The sequence below is a fragment of the Passer montanus genome, unplaced genomic scaffold (genome assembly GCF_014805655.1).
Source record: "Passer montanus isolate IOZ18808 unplaced genomic scaffold, ASM1480565v1 scaffold10, whole genome shotgun sequence".
Lineage (NCBI taxonomy): Eukaryota > Metazoa > Chordata > Aves > Passeriformes > Passeridae > Passer > Passer montanus.
The window spans coordinates 16972839-16989774 of NW_024356505.1; the positions used below are offsets into that span (position 1 = coordinate 16972839).

Sequence of the window (16936 nt, forward strand, 5' to 3'; positions counted from 1 at the left end):
ATTATGTCCCAGAGTGAAGGTAGTATTTGATATGTCTGAGAGACTAAATATTACCACAAAGTACAAGGGCAGTACCAGCCTTCCTGTGAACTTGTGCATTAGCTGTATAAAATGCTGTGCAATATAATGTGGAGTCACAGGAAAAAGCCTTGTAAATATTTGATAACAGGGAAGCAGAACAAAGCACACAGCTGCAAACAATTTGGAAAGAAAAACAATATAGAATAAATATTTAACAGAAATCTGCCATCTGTGGAGTTTTCTTACCTGGTAAAGTCAGTAAAATAGTAAAGTAAAATACAATAAACTAAAAAAATAGCCTTTTCAAGTGTGATTGTTGCAGTTTAAGCTAGAAAATTTTATCTGTGATTCGCTGAATACAAGAAAGCAATGTCCTGTTTAAGAAAGATGTTGTCCATAGCTCTTCAGTAGCTGTCAGTCAGCATTTCCTGAATTTACACTACATGGCTGCAGATTTACTGCTCTATAGGCCAAGCTGGGCTCCATGTCCACAACAGAGTGCCACCTGGTGAACAGCTACAACAACGGGCATATGCACTTTACTGGCACCAGGTTTCTAAAAATGTTTCCCTACCTACCTCTCTTTGTAATGCCAGGGTCACAAAATGCCAAATAACAGGCATACATCTTTACCTGAACAACACAGAACAAGTCTGAGGGTTCTGTAACATTTGACTTTCAGTAACCAATAAGAGAGTAAAAGAATTCTGTTAACAAAACTCTCAGAAGTTTGTACTCACTAGTGCTCTGCTTAATTAGGCATTTACAGTAAAAGAAAAAAAACAAACCTCAAAACCCCAAAAAACCTCCAAAACAAACTAAGAAAAGACCCAAAAAACCCCACAAAAATGTTGGCTTCTGACACAGTTAAAGTCAGTGTTTTCCCTTGCTGTGCCTATAGAATACCTGTGGCAGCACAATTATTTTGCAGCATCTTTGTAAGTCATGCATGTTGATACAAAATCCCTTTTTTTCTTTTAACTATGCAAGTGTCATACTGAATGTTTCAAAGCAAATAGTGCCTGTTGGTGTTTGTGAAAGCATCTTGACAGAAGCAGCCTCTCTATTTACAGCTAGGTCTGGGTGCTGCATTCTGGTGGCAATTAAAGTAAGCAGCCCCTATAATTTAAAAATTGGGTTTTAAATTGGGGCCCATCACAGGTTAGATTGCTGGCCTGACCAGTTGCTGTCGTAAAACCAAATGCAGAAATGCTTTTCTGAAGTAGATAGAGAATTATTGTCAAACTCACAAAGCTGGTCTTAGGAAATCTCAGTTCATGGGTACTGACACGGGGAGAGGGGTTAGAACCCCCTTTGTACAGGTGCAGTTAGAGATAGGAGACATTCTTGTTCCAGGGAAACCCCTCAGCTCATTGCACAGCAGCTTGCACAGCGGCTTCTCTGGCCAAAGAGAGCTTCTCTGCCTAGCTTCTCAAGCCCTGTGCTTCAGCACAGGCAAACAGAAAATACAAATTATTAATTTCTGTGATTCTTTTGCTCAGAAGAGCACAAAAACAAATGGAGAAGGGCCTTGAGAGTGTCCCCTTCTCCTGCATTTTAAGCCACAGTTGCTTGTAGATCTGGCATTGTGGTGATCAGCATTAAGAAAGACACAACGTGCTTCTCCTCACACCAGGGAAGAAAAGCTAGGACTTGTGAGGAGGGCTGTGCAGCCAACACACCTGTCAGAAAATGCCTTGAGCTGAATCACTAGTGGTACCTGCACATGTTGGTATCAAAATCAGAAGATGATAACAAGGTTAAATGGCCTAAGGCCTGTGAAGACACCAACTGTGAAGACATGTAGCATACATACATATAGATATATACTCACTACATTAAGTGGTATTGTATGAAATATATATAGTCAGTCCACATCTCTATTGCTAGGAACAGTTTATGCAGCTTCCAACATGCATTTATTTGTTGTCAGTTTGTCTTGTCTTGGAGGATTAGACAAATCATGGAAGGAAAAACTCCATACTTAAACACAAAGCATGAAAAAAATGCTGAAATAATGTTCTTTCCCAAAGAAATGCCTTCCAGAGAAGTTGTCTTTACTCCTCCTAAGGCAGACTCCCATGCTATGGCTCCACATGTGTATGTCTGCATGTTATGAAAATTAATAGTTTTATGAGTAAGATTACAACAGTATTGAAACAACAGCTAACTGCTATGCTGAAATTGGCTTGTATCATTCCATAAGCATCTTCTGGCTCAGTTATAGCTCTCTGGGGCACCTCCCTTTTTACAGATAATTCCCATGTGATAGATCAAAAAGAAAACAGATCACTCTAGCTGAGACTGCAGTTGCAGGCTCCCAAAGCTTTGCAGTAAGGTACCCCAATGAAATGATTTATACCAACAGACCATTTGAAGGACACTGGATCTTCTGATACTCATATACATATACTCTCAGTTTCACACAAATCCTATGGCAGTGATTTACACAGGACTATGCTCATATAATCCTTTCTGCACAGACAGCCTGCTCCTCTGAATCAACACCATATGCTGACACTTCACTTTCAGTAACCAATAAGAGAGTGAAAGAATTCTGTTAACAAAACTCTCAGAGGTTTGTACTCACTAGTGCTCTGCTTAATCACGCATCTACAGTAAAGGGAAAAAAACTCCAAAACCAAAAAACCTCCAAAACAATTCTGATGCACAAACAACACAGTGTGCTGACAGCCCCAGGCTGGCTCTCCTGCGTGCTCTGAGGTGCGAGACCCTGACTCACAAACATGCCAAGAACTCATAGCCAAAAATCCACCTGGAAATAGCAATGCTCTCTTGGATACACACAAGACAACCTAGCCACACTGCTCCCCAGATGCCCAACCACCCTGGCAAACTTCCCACCTTAGATCTCATAAATGTACAGCTGCACACACAGGCCCTGAAACCGCTTTTTAAATCATCATCATTATTATGTTTATCATATTATCATTATTCATTACTACAGTAACAGCAATAGAAAGAGTAATCAGGGGCCCTGAAAGCATATCCATGCCCCACCGTCTTCATTCTTTGGGCTTAGCATTGTTTTAGCAGAAGTATTCATTAACTCCATACCTTTAGATCTTGTCTGAAGGCATATAACAGGAAGTTAATCTGCATTAATCTTAAAATGTTGGGGTTTTTAAGTTCTGTTAGACTTCTATGTTGACACTCTTAGGTCAGTACAAGACTACCATTATGCAAACCAACAGAACATCAGTTCCTCTACAATTGCCCAAGTTCACTTGTGGTAAATGCAATGTAGCTTATCCTGCCTGCAAAACCTGTTTCATATTTGCATGTGCACAAGCTCTTCTCTGTAAATATCTGCACCCCATCAGATAAGTCCAATATGAGCCAATGCTTTTACTCAGAAATGAAACTCCACCCTTAAAAAAAGAAGAAATACAGACAAGAAGTTTTTCATCAGAAGGAATGTGACAAGGTAAATAATTTAAAATGAAGTCAATTAAAAGAAATTTGGCAAATATTTTCTTCATAACTGGAGAAGCCAGCTCTGCATCATAAAATAGCTGATATTGATTTAATGGGAGCAAGAAGTTTAAGGAGTTCAGTGAGGCTGAAAATCCACCTAAGAAAACAATACCTGAACAGCATGTCAAGTGAAGGTCAATTAAGAAAGAAAACCAGTTTTATACACTTTAACTTGTGTACACTAGCATTGTGTTTGATTTTCTTCTTCATATACACACTTTGGGTTAGGTTTCTGGGTCTGAAACTGAACTGTTTGTCATGGCTGTGATCCTGAAGATCAAATCTCAAAACCACTCAAACTCCCACCACTCAAACTACCACCTTTATAAGCTAAGACCAGTAGAAAGAAAAGCAGGAAATTTACACAGCTTAAAGCTGCCTAAATGTCATTTTATTACTTCTTTTGGAAAAGAGTCAGGGTAGTAGCTCATAATTTACTTTCCTGTATGCTTTGACACAAGCAAGTATATCCTGTTCCACAAATTCAAGGTACACGTGTAGGCTGTGGCAGGGAATAAAGCCACTGTGCAGGACTACAGGTCTGAAAAACAGCCACAGTATGAGCTCATTGGTAGATAAAGGTTTAGATTTTTATTAACCTTCAAAGCAGAGAAGAATATTACAAGGAACATCTCTCTGAAGTAAGTATTCTCTCAAACATGTATTAAGCAGGAAAAAAATCCATCAGAGAAAGGAAGGGATGAACATGATGCAGGCTAGTAACCACCTGGCTGACCCTGGGTACCAGCACAGAGGATCCTCAGGCAAAGGTGGCTTTAGGGCCTCTCTGCTGCAGTAAATAGCCACAGTTTAACTTTTAATTGTTTGGGGTTACTGGTTCCTCTGACAGAGCACAACCACTGCTGAGGACATTCTGGACCAGACAAAAATGACTTCTGACATTTGTCAGATAATGAATAACCAAACAGGCTTATTTTACTGGTTATTGTAACCTGGAACTCTTTCCATCAATTTGAACAAATATGCATTGTCTTACAAAAAATTACACCCCCAACAGGAAAAACTTATCCCTTCACTGAACTGCTCACCAGGTTTCTGCCTGAAACAGATGCTCACTAGCAATTCCAGCAACAACAGATTTCATTACATGCTCACCTTGAGCAGGCAACCTCCCACCCTCCTGAACACAGATTGAAAATAAGATAGAAATAGCCATAATGCACTGAGAAATGGGCAAAAGGATGGTTTATGTTAATATATAATTCTGGCATGCTGTTAGTTTCTGGCATTTACCATGTAATTTATCAAAAGGACTTTCTGGCATTAAGGTCTAAATCTGTTCTGTGGGACTTCAGATTGCTATAAAACAGCAAAACACATCAGCTGCTCATGGCACTTTTGATGCACAAATTATGGCCTACATTTTTAGCCAGTTTTTGTTGTCTCAGGAATTTCAAATGCAAATTATAATTTTTTTCAAAGCTCTGTGATTAACTGCTTAAAAATAGGGCATTAGGCTTTGGCAGCTTTTAATAAAATATTTGCAACTTTGCATATCTGTCTGGGATAATTTGAATAGAAAGCCTTTACTCACATGATAAGAATATTCTAACATTGTCTGTTCTATGAAACTGGCCTTGGATAACATGTTCACAAAAAGGTGTCTGGATCAGTCTTGATAGTACAAATTTTATTTTTTTTTTGATAGTTTGTCTGCAAGGTAAAACAGGCTGCTTTCTGTCCTGCTGGGACTGCACAGCTGGCAGTATCTAAGCTAGTTATTTACTTGAAGACTGGGTGTACATGAAATGAGGAAACCCCCAGCCTACATTATCTTCAAATACCTGGCTTTTAGGATGTCTCCAAGATGAACAGTGATCCTGTGCCTAAGAAACCAGGAGAGTGAAAGGCAGTAACTATGAAACGCAGCAGTCATTTTCTAATCATTACTGCTGCTGAAAGAACACAGGGAATTGAGCTGTTCAGCACCTGCCTACCAGCAGCATAATTAAAAATGAACTAGACAATCACCTCCACATCTTTTTGCATTTATACTAATTCTTTCTACCTAAGTTTTTAATCTCACTCCTTTGTTGACATCATCCTCTGACACCACAAGTAGTATTAAATACAGGACCCAAAGCCTGCAGACACTCACACGTGTACTTGAGTTTCCCATTTTTTCTGCTTTATTGGAACATAAATTGAGGTACACACTGAAGCCTTTGCAGCTTGGCAGATCTCTGTTTGAAGGCCTTGTGGATAAAATATCTTACGTGCTACGTGAGAGTGCATGCTTATGTGTTGGATAATAATGAAATAAATCAGTAACTAATGCCAACAGGGAGCCTCAGCCATAAAGAATATTTATCTGACAAAACCCACAACACTCTCAGCTTTTCATTCTTTAAGTGCCTCCAGTTTTGCAGCTGCTCCCAAGGCTGTGGCTGGACCACACCGATATGGGAGTGAAAAGAGGAGTGTGGCAAACACTCCATGAGGCTTGAGCTGGAGGCAGCAGCCCACGATTGGCTGCTAGGAAATCAGTGTTCCCAGGGGATGCACAGCAGCTGGAAGAGCAGCAGGCAGCTGTGACACACAGCAGCATCAGGGTGACAGAGGAGCTGCAGCAAGTGTTTCAGCACTTAGACCATGAGCAGGGAAGGTGGAAAAAGCTACTCAGGGCATTGGAATATTTTTGGAGTGCACTGCTGGCTGTATTCACAAGCTCAGCATTTCCAGTGCCATACAGCAAACAGACCAGATATGCCAGGGGATCCTCCCTGGTAGGACACCAAACTCTTTGGTCCAAGACAGAGCACAGATTGGACTCTAAGAAAGCAATTCAGAGAGTATTTTGACAGATATTCTCTAATGACTCCTGCTGATGCTTGAAATAAATTAAATATTTATTAGCACAGGGAGCAAGAATGTTCCTTTCACCTGGTTGTCTAGGAGATATATCCTGCTTAGCTCTTTGAAAATAATTTCCTCCTGCTAGTTTAGGTGTCCTCCACTAAGAGATTTATGTATTTAAGTTCCTACATGTCCTAAAACTCTGTGTAAAGGAGCCAAAATGTGCAGCTATGATTTATAGTTCTTCAGAGTGAGAAGCTGCAGCACTCATTACTGCAGTATTTAAATCCATTTTAATTTACCTACCTTTTATTTTTAAAGGTAAAGCCAGACAATACAAAGTCACAGGCAGCTGTGTACACAGAAAACCTGGCCCTAACAGCCTGCTCTGAAGTACCTGCAATAATTATACTTACAGATTTCTTCAGCATCACACACTGTAGTGGTGAAAATACTGAACTGATCCCCCAACACATGGGATGCTTTCTTCCATACGGCTGTGCTTCATTCTGGCCCAAACATGAGAGGACTCTTATTCCAGTTTTACATGGCCTGGACAGGGAACAGCAATCTGTGCACATGCGGAGTTCTTTTAAAAAAAAACCCAACAAAACAATGTACAAAGTTTTTCCTCCCTGAGTTCTTCCTGCACTACAGAATTTTCACTAAGGAAAATTCAAAGGTAACCTTGCACACAGAACCCAGTTGCTCTCCATGGGGCTGGGAGAAGACAAACCTACAGAAAAAAAACAAAACAGGAAAAAAACCCCCTTCCAGGTGCATTTCTGTTAGGGAGATGCAGGATTTCCAGGAAGAAACTATTTCAGAACTTTTTATACAGCAAAGAAAATCTACCCTTTCAGGTCTTCTCCATGAAAGTCCCCTGTTGCAAGAAAGTACCTTGAAATAAGAGCTAACAATCCCACGTGGAGATAAGTGCTGACATCTCTTGACTTTGACCTTCTCTTAATTATGCTCATTTAATAAGTGAAAATTATAGTACTTTTTCACCAATAGATTTCTTGGTAGTATAGCACAGAAAGGAAAAAAAGCATTTCAAACTCTATTCATATTCTAACATGTAATTATAAGATTACAATTGACTTATGTGGTAGCCCTGCGAGTGCTACATCTGCTAAAGAAGGAAACATAACAAAGATGAGTGGTTTTCTCACCCAGAAGAATGCAAATGAGACACATTTGATCATAAGCACTTCCAGAAAATCATTAAGATCTTAGAAATTCCCTAGAATACCTAGTTTAGAAGCAACTTTCCCAGCATAAGAAATTAGGTTTTCAACCACCTGCCAGTAGAGTTGTTCATAAAGAATTTAGCTCATGCCATGCAGTATGATACACCTGAACATTTTCTTTTCTGAAATTAAATTTCTAATGCAGGCATTGAAATCCATATTTAGAGACCTAATTAGAAGCCTGGCTTACAGATGTGTTTGCCACCTGCAGCTCCTATTCAGTTCCCTGTCATTTAAGTACCTGGCTTCAGGCAGCCAAGACTGAAAACTGCAGCTTGAAGAATATTATGGGAAACTCTCAACCTTTAGGAAGATTCCTCCTTACCAGCTTCTGCCATTCTCTGGCCAAACTCCTCTTGATCTTCTACCTGGGTCTGGGAAAAACGCGGGCCAAATGCTCAGCTAGTGCCAAGCAGCTAAGATGTACTGGAACCCAGGCCATGCAAGTTTTTGTCTGAGTATGATTTGTGTAATTTAGTCATTTACATGTAAATTTGCATCAAAAAAGGGATTGTCCTTAATGAAGGAGATAGGCTCCAACACTGTAAAGAACTCCTGGTTTTGACAGTTTGAAACTGGCACTCTGAAGGGCAAGGGGTTTGCACTTTGTACCCATTTTCACAGCCATCATAAAGCTTAATTAAACACTGGAATGTTCGGTGAACTGCCACTCCTCAGACTGAACAGGTGTTGCTATGAAAGGTGCACAGTCATGTGTAAGATTTTTATCCCTGCAGGTTTATTCTCCTGGACTATTTTGAGTTGTATCCAACAAACTGATCAAAATGACAGGACCCAAATTCTTGCTGACACCTACCTATACCCAAAATCACTCCAGTGAAGCAGCATATTTGTGTTCTTGAGGGGTAAATTTGACCCATAGTTTCAAAGCAGCCTGAGAAAGCTGTCTGTTCATTTGAGTAGCCAATACAACTACTAATAGAAACTACAGCTAGTAGTTCTGCTATTTTCCGTGCATCAGCTTTCTTAAGTCTTTGTATTCTCATTAAAATGTAGTTGACTGCTCTGTGTGCCTGGGTTACTAAGTCTTTGCACTAGGATCTGGTACAACTTCCATTGTTCTCATCCCTCTCTCAATGCATTAATTTTCCTTTGTACGTGACTGTTCAATATTGCCTCTACCCTGGGACTGAAATTCATTTCTAGTATTCATTTCACTAAATTCCTTGGAATAATGTCTATTTTTCTCCAGTTGTCTCAATTTAGATAATAAAAGACATCACTTTGCTTTACATATTTCCAAAGCCATAGATAGGACTTCATTACTTTTCATCTTGGACATTTTTTTGGTTGTGAACAGATCAGGCTGGGCCTGACAGTTACATGCAGTTCAGAGCTGATGAACATGTAGCCTTTGAGTAAAACTGCGTACAAGCTACATGATTAAACAATTGTTTAATCCCTAACAAATGCCGGGAATTTGTAGTACACAGAAAGTTAGAATAGAGTATTATTCTAAAAAGTTACCCCTCTTCCTCCTCTTGCATCACCCATTCCACTGTTCCTTCACTCCTCTGTATTCAAAACAAACAAAACTGCCCTTAGCATGACTTGAGCTCATAATACCACCAAAAGCAAGGGAACAAGAAGGAACACAAATGTTGAGAGTAGCAAGAGCAGTTTTTTGCCTTTTCAGAGCTGTGATGACAGATCCTGCTCTTGCTGGCTCTGGGAAAGAAGCAGGTACCAAACCAGTACCCTCGCCAGTGGGGCACGTGCTGCTCTTCCAGCCTTACGTAAGGATCCAGGTGACAGGGCCAGGGACTGCAGGAACCTGCACAGCTCCTTCAGAGCAACATGTCCTTGCACTCTCACACCCACTTAACCTGTCAAGGCAAGCCTCACTTTTCCCCAGCTACCTCACTGTGCTCCATGCTGTCCTTGGAAATTATCTTTGGTTTGTAAAAAATAATTTTTAAGGGCTTGAGTTTAATAAGAAAGGAAGAAGTGATCCTGCTCTTCTATCCATATGGGCAGACATATATCCAATTAATTTAAGGACTACTGGAGCTTCATGTTTTCAACATGTTTGCATTATTTGGGTCTTTAGAGTCTAGAGCCTCTGTAACTTGCATTTGCAATGCAATCTCTCTATTGTCTGTGCACTTGGGATTCTGTTCAGAGGGCTGAGTTAGCACTGCACAGTGCTGCCAGTCCCTTTCCAGCTACAAAGGTAGGAAGGTGTGACTGGCTGTAATATGATCAGACCATTCACCCATAGTATTTATTCACACCGTAGGCAAAAACAATCATCACTGAATACAATGGCACTCAGCAATTCTCATGATCAACCATTGCTTAGGGGCTTTAAAGAAAGAGCAGGGAGGAGAAAGGCTGCTTTGCCAGCAAGGAGGAACAGGTCTCCCTGTTGCTCGGTATTTACACCAGCTGAATCTTTACACAACTATTTTATGAGAGGTTTGCACCCACCTGTTGGTAAGGGCTCTAGAAAGCTGACAATAACAGGCACATGACTACTGCAAATGCTGAGTAAATAAAAGTGGCAGAGCTTTATGTTTGAAGGCAGAGGAGTGATTCCAAAGATGCATACTAACAAGATGATTCATTTTTTTGTGGTTTTGAACTTCAGCTGTTTTTCTCCGGTTTCATTGTTTTCAGTCAGGAAAATCAAAAACCTTTACAAAACCACAACAAAAAGTCTCAGCAGTAAAACCCACAGCAATCATATAATATCAAGAGTTGCAGTTTTGAGGGAGTTGTGTAAGGGAACAATAAATTCTATGACTCAGACAGGCTCAGAGAAAACAGAAGCATCTTGAAAAGTGTTAACTGAACATGACATATTAAGTAGAGGGGGCAGATGCAGGCTTAACATTTAGTTTAGGTAGAACTCAGTCTATCCTACTTTTTCATTGGCTCTCATACCCTGCAGACTGACACAGCTGCCCAACATACCTGAAATGTACTACAGGGAGGTGAGTCTATGTAGAGAGACTATCAACATAAACATATTTTAGGGTGTCTAATGTTTCAAATTACACAAATAGAGGAAAACAAATACACTAAGACTTTCTCCTCCCCTCTACTTCATCTCTACAATTATGATGCCAGATCAAGGGATTGCTGCACAACAAATGGAGGATTTGGTGTCTTTTCCTTGAGTGACTCAGAACTGAATGCTTCTATGCTTCCTGTATTACTACAAGCACATTCAGGTTGCTGGCAGACTAGAAACCTTCACAAATACACCAATTTCTGATTACTTGTTTCTCTAGTTTGCCATTACTCCACAATATTAAATAACAACATTATGGGAAACTTTTTAAAATACAGCTTCTCCAATTTTGTCATCTCTTCAAAATTAGAGCAGAAAATTGCCTGTCCTGAGCATGGCTTCTAAGTACTTTAGCTGCTCTCAGTCCTCAGCGATCTTTTGGGCAACTAAAAGTAGTGCTGTGAGATCTCTGCTTACCACTGCAAGCTGTGAGAAGGATAAATATCAGTGACAGCACAGGCAGCAGCTACCACACTGTGTCAAGCATTGCTAAGATCTGATTTTGGATTGGTGCCATGAAGGTAAAAAAATTTCTGTAACACAATTCCAACATTCAAGTGTGAGATTCAGCAGAATGGATAACTATTCAGCTGTTGACATGTGAAAATCAGCACAGAGTTGACACCTGGTGATTTTTTTAATGTTCAGTTTACACTGGTGACCAATCACAGCAACAGCAGCAATTTGTCGAAGGTGGTCTGTTTCTCTTTTAATTTTCCAAGGTAGCAGCCCTATACAACACTGCTTCTCTAAACCTGGCAGTCACCACCTCACCTAAATTTACCTCACCAAATGTGGCACCTAAAGCCAGAATTATGTATCTGGCTTCACCTTCTAAACACGGAGATGAAGCCAGATACATAAATATCTTTGATGTGCATGCACAGAAAGCTTCTGCCTTGTCTTCACAGTCAGAGTCCTAGTGATCCCTGAAGCATCTTGTGAGAACTTCTGCACACCTGCTGCAAGTCTGAGCTTTCCAGAGTGAGTATCACACTGTGTTTCCAGAGTGCAAGCACAGGATGGTCACTGTGTGGCCTGTGGTGGCAGATGAAAAAGGGCTTGCTGATGTCAAAGCTGCTCACATACCCAGCTTCTAGTAATGCTCCTTTCCCAGGGCAAGCGAGGTGTGTCTTGCTGGTCTGCCACAGCAATTCATCCAGTCCTACAGCAGCTCCAGACAGCTCTCTCCCATGGGCAAATTCAAGCACTGTTGCCTGTTCCCACTGCTAAAAATGGTAGCTGAGAGCAGTAACTGCCCTTATCAGACAAGTTCACCTCACCCACAGCCCCCAGCAGGACAGTGGGCTGGCTGGGAAACACCTCCTCATCACAGCACTGCTGCCTCTGCTAATCCTGCAGCAGGACAGAAGTGTGGTAGGGTTAGTTCAGCCAGCCTGTGTCTTGCCTTTGTGGTGGGATGCAGGCACAGAAGTCCTGCTTTTCTGTAGGGAGTCACAGTTCTGTGCTAATGGAGCAGGAATGAGATCAGTATTGGCTCTTTCTGCTGGTACTCATGGTGGGTATGCCAGCCCCTGCCTGAAGCTTCCACTGGCACTCCACAAGCAAGTTTGGCCACTGATATGGAAGCAGATTTCTAGCTCACAGGAAGGGGAATCATTCCTGACATTTGTCAGAGGAGATAATTTTAGGAAATCTCTTTCTGATCTGAGTGGCGTACGGGATGACAAAATGAGTATTTAAAGTATGTAATTCTTTTCCCTAGAAAATAAATCAAGCTTTTTCTAAGAAAGCTGGAGATGCCAAAAATCCACCCTTCCTGATGTAGAGGGAAGAAACAAACACAATGTGAGCTCAACAGGAGTTAGCCTGGGAGAGTATAACAGCAAGTTAAGAGACAATTTTGTGGAAGGAAGGAGAAATACAAACAAAGAGTACCAGGAACTGGAAACAATTCGAGCAGGAGTAAGGATTAATAAATTTTGCATGTTTGTGAGGTTAACTACCCTCCTGACTTCTTAGCAGCACATTTCAGAGTGGACTGGGACAGCCACAGCTGAGCTGCAGACTGTGTTATGGAACCAGCACTTGTAAAACAAGGCTAGCACAATGCAGAAGAGAAAATAAACCCTGACTGCAGACACACTCACTCAAACTGGGCTCATCACAGTGGCAGCAATAAAAGCAGTTAATCTAATTGCCTTGAACTACCCATTTCTGTTTCCTCCATAGTCAGAATCCTAAAAGAAAAGCAGAAACTTCTTCATACACTGCTGTGCAAGTGAAGAAAAAATTTATTCCCTGATACAATAACAACGCAGTTCAGGATCAAAATGCCATCTTGGTGTTTTCCTGCTCTTACCCATGTGTCAAGGTTGCTACAAAACAACAGTTGCACACAAATGGAAGTCTGGCAAAGAGATGCAGGGGCAAGGGCAGCATATCCCTTCCCCTCTGAGCCTATGGAGTGGGATGGCAGGGAGGCAGCTTGCAGCTGGCCCGTGTCCTCACTGGGGTAGCACAAAAGTCCAACTTATCTGCACCTGCACCACAAAAGGAGCAAAGGGAGCTGCTCTGATCAATGCTCCCAAGTCACTCATGAGTGTACCAGAAGCTCTGTTCAAAGCCTCCAGAGGTAACCACAGGATGGGCTTGGCAGCAGCAGCCGTGGCCAGGGGCAGGGTCCCAGTGCTATCCAGACACAGCTGCAACAGGATGCAACCCATGCTGTGATTCAAATCAGGAGCAGGAGGTTGCTCTCCACTTGTCAACCTGTGCTCTTTTCAAAAGAGTTATACATGTAAAATATGTGCCACATCAGAGCCAGTGTGGAAAGTCTGTACAAGGAAGTAAAGAAACAGTCAGAGGATTGTTTGCTTGGATTTTTTCCCTCTTCAAAAATCACCAGTACACTGTGTGCCACCTCCCCTACTTCTGAACACAGCCACATCTGTACTCACACCCACAGCAGAAAAGGTCTTTGCAAGGATAAGGACAGTCCACCTAAAGGGGTCCCCACAGCCAGCACGGCCACGGGCTGGTGGCTCAGCACCTGTTTTGCTCTCAGGCAGTAACCAGTTATGCTGCATATGACCACACGGAATGAAAGCAGCACAAAAAATAACTGCACTCCTGCATGCACCATTAGCTTTACTTCCTGAACCTAATATGGAGTACAAGACAATATCCTAGCTGTACATATTCCATTTTATTGAATGACTGCTTGGTGGCCCTGCTTCCCTCTTCCTTCTCTTTAGAGAATGAATGGAAGAAGATTAATTTAGGACACAAATGCCAAGTGCCAACGCTTTTATTAATGGGCCACCTGTAACAACATGAGTGTTAATTTTTCGAGATCTGAAAAATGCATAAATTGGGAATTTTTCTTTGACTCTACTTTGATCAGCTCAGTTATGATATTTGAAATCTGGGGATTTTAAGTAAATTGTTAAACTTTCTAAACATATGAGGAAGGGGCTCACTGAGGTTACTAGAGGCCAGGGGCCTATGATCTTGAAATAGAAGCAGAAGTATGCAAAGCAGTGTGCTTGGCCCCCAGTCAAATCAATATGCAATTTGCCACATTCTTTTACTTTCTACACACAGTAATTCTGTATCTTTCCTTGTTTGGTGCTGTCCCAGAGGGATGCCTCTTCCTCACACAGAGCTGATGGTGTGCTCTGGTGTGAGCCATGGTGTTAATTCAGTCACTGTACAGCTAACTCGGTAAAGCAAACATTTGTTCTTGTAAAAGTATTCTCAGATGATCAATTATCTCAGACCGTATTGCCCAATTAACTTAACACTGCCTGGATAAGGAAGGAAGGAAAAGGTATAAACTGGCCTACTACACCCTTTATCTAGCATCACTCCTAGCACCAGCCCAATCTGATTTAGCTCCTGAGGTGCAAAAACTTTTTATTTACAGCTATGTCAGCAACAAGTTTGCACGTCACAATACCTCTATGAGCCGGTCTGGCTCACTGCCTTCTTCCACAGTAATTAACTTGGACCTTCCATTTCGTTCGTTGTCCCGAATGCCAACAGCAACCTGTGTAGCCTTCAGCCTCTCATACTTGTTGCATGATGAGCCACACCACTGATAGATCTCCTGAAATAATGAAAAGGACACACACTTTAGCAATAGGATTCAACACAGCAAAATTATACAATTAATTTCATTAATAATTATCCTACTAGATCTAAACCACCAGAACATCAGTGAATCTACAACTTTCAGAAGTACTTTCTAGAAGAGAGTTGCTCAATCACATAGATATTTGCAGTATCTATGCCCTAGTCTTGAACTGCACCAGGAGAGATTTAGGTTGGATATTAGAAGAAATTTCTTCTTGGAAAAGGTGAGTAAACATTGGAGTGAGGTGGTGGAGTCACACCCCATGAAGTGTTTAAGAAAAGACAGGATGGGGCATTTAGTGCTGTGGGCTTGTTGACAATTAGAAGAAATTTCTTGTTGGAAAAGGTGAGTAAACATTGGAGTGGGCTGCCCAGGGAGGTGGTGGAGTCACACCCCTGGAGGTGTTTAAGAAAAGACAGGATGGGGCATTTAGTGCTGTGGTCTGGTTGACAAGATGGTGTTCAGTCAAGGGCTGAACTCAGTGATCTCAGAGGTTTTTTCCAACTTATTTCATTCTGTGATGCTGTAATATGCAAGATATTTATATAATATAATTTAGCTTCCACTTAACTAGAAGATCACTAGAGCTCAGAATAGTCAGAATTTTGGTTTGACTGAGTTTTATCCCAATATAGAGCTTTAGCTAATTAAAGAACCAGGAACTCCTAAATTTGCTACTACAATTTTTATACATGTCAGCTCCTCTTCTGTGGTACTTCAGCAGTGCTGATACTCACCTGTGTCAAGAAACAAATTCATTTCAAAATCTCCAGGAAGATCCAGATTGTATGTGTTACTGAAGTACAGTTAGATCTTCCAATCCAGATTTTATCTGCTGACCTTTTGCAGAAAGCAGCATGTTCCCAGGGCACTTCTCAGGAACGGGAGACACCAGAACCAGCCTAAGACAGGTCACCTAATTCAGCCACACAGACCAAGAACCCCGAGTTTTGGCAATCCCCATTATTCATCCAGAACTTGAAGCATTTCAGAATAAAGAATTTAGATTTTGGTCTTGATGAAAAGTACTAATGAAAGGCATAACATAAGCTGCAGGGATGCTAGAGGCTGGGCTGGAAGGAACCAGGCCAAGGAAATTACTGATTTTGGCTGGTTGCTTCCCCCACCTTCTCCTGGAAGAAGGTAATTTGATTCTTCACATGATTCTGTCAAATAGTTCAAATAGTACAGCAATAAAGATACACAATCCTTTTCAGTTTTAATAAGGTTCAACGGGTTTGTGTTCATCTGCAATGCAAATTTTAATCAGAGCTCTTACTGAATAAATTACTTGGGCTTAGTTTTATGTTGTATATACAACCGTATAAAACAGATTTAAGATGAAAATCTGTTCCATAAAAAAAAAAATCAAGTTATTTCTGCTGACCACTGTTGGTCTTTAACAGTACTTGAAAGGGTGGTTTGTGACAAGTGAGGGATGAAGCACAGCTTCTCTGTACTAGCAGATGCAAATATTTAGAAAACAACATTCATGGCATCTGCATACAAAACAGAGCTAGTAACTTCCAACAGTTACTTTTCACCAGTTTGGACATGAAACCCCCCACAGTGAGATCTCAGTGATCTCACTGCTCTCTTCCAACCTCTCTTCCCCCCCTTCAAAAGCATCTCTTCAAAGTTTTAAGGATTACACCACAGAGTCACAGAACTCTATCCCTTTCAACTCGCAGACGTTATGCAATGAAAGCTGTGAGGTTTTCAGCTTGCTTTTAGCAACTTGACCGTAGGGTTAAATTAAAAAACTGCTTCTAAGTTCTGGTTTAAATACTGTCAGTTTACCAAGTATCCAGAATCTGGAGACATAGCTGGTGTCAGGTCTGAACCTTATCTTAAATCCGACTTTCTACATTTCCCCAGGAAAACAAAATGTCTGTTCATACTTAGGGAAACATCTTTCTAAAGAACTGAATGTGAAGCGTTCCAATCTGAGCAGATTTTTAATATATTTGTTATTGCCAGGCACTGCTTCAGCTCTTTTCTACCAAATTCATGGAGACTTTCCACTACACAGACTCCTTAGCATCATTCTCATCTTGGCCTACATCCAACTATTCGAGCTGATTTGCAATTATGTGAGAAAACAGGAGTCACTAGAGATACTGCAGCACTAAACGGGAATTCTTTATTTCCCTTAGGAAACAGGGAAAGAGGCAAGGCAGCTATTGCCTTATCTCAGTGTTGGTGTGGCAA

General features: G+C 41.1%; 1 protein-coding gene across 1 annotated transcript in view; it reads right to left on the reverse strand.

Moving 5' to 3' along the window:
- The window catches only part of SCIN (scinderin), a 48222-nt gene that overhangs the window by 15521 nt on the left and 15765 nt on the right, over window positions 1-16936 (reverse strand). Inside the window, exon 4 of the mRNA XM_039711315.1 lies at window positions 14549-14698. Within this exon, the coding sequence (XP_039567249.1) occupies window positions 14549-14698 (150 nt within the window). The remainder of the gene's footprint in view (window positions 1-14548; window positions 14699-16936) is intronic.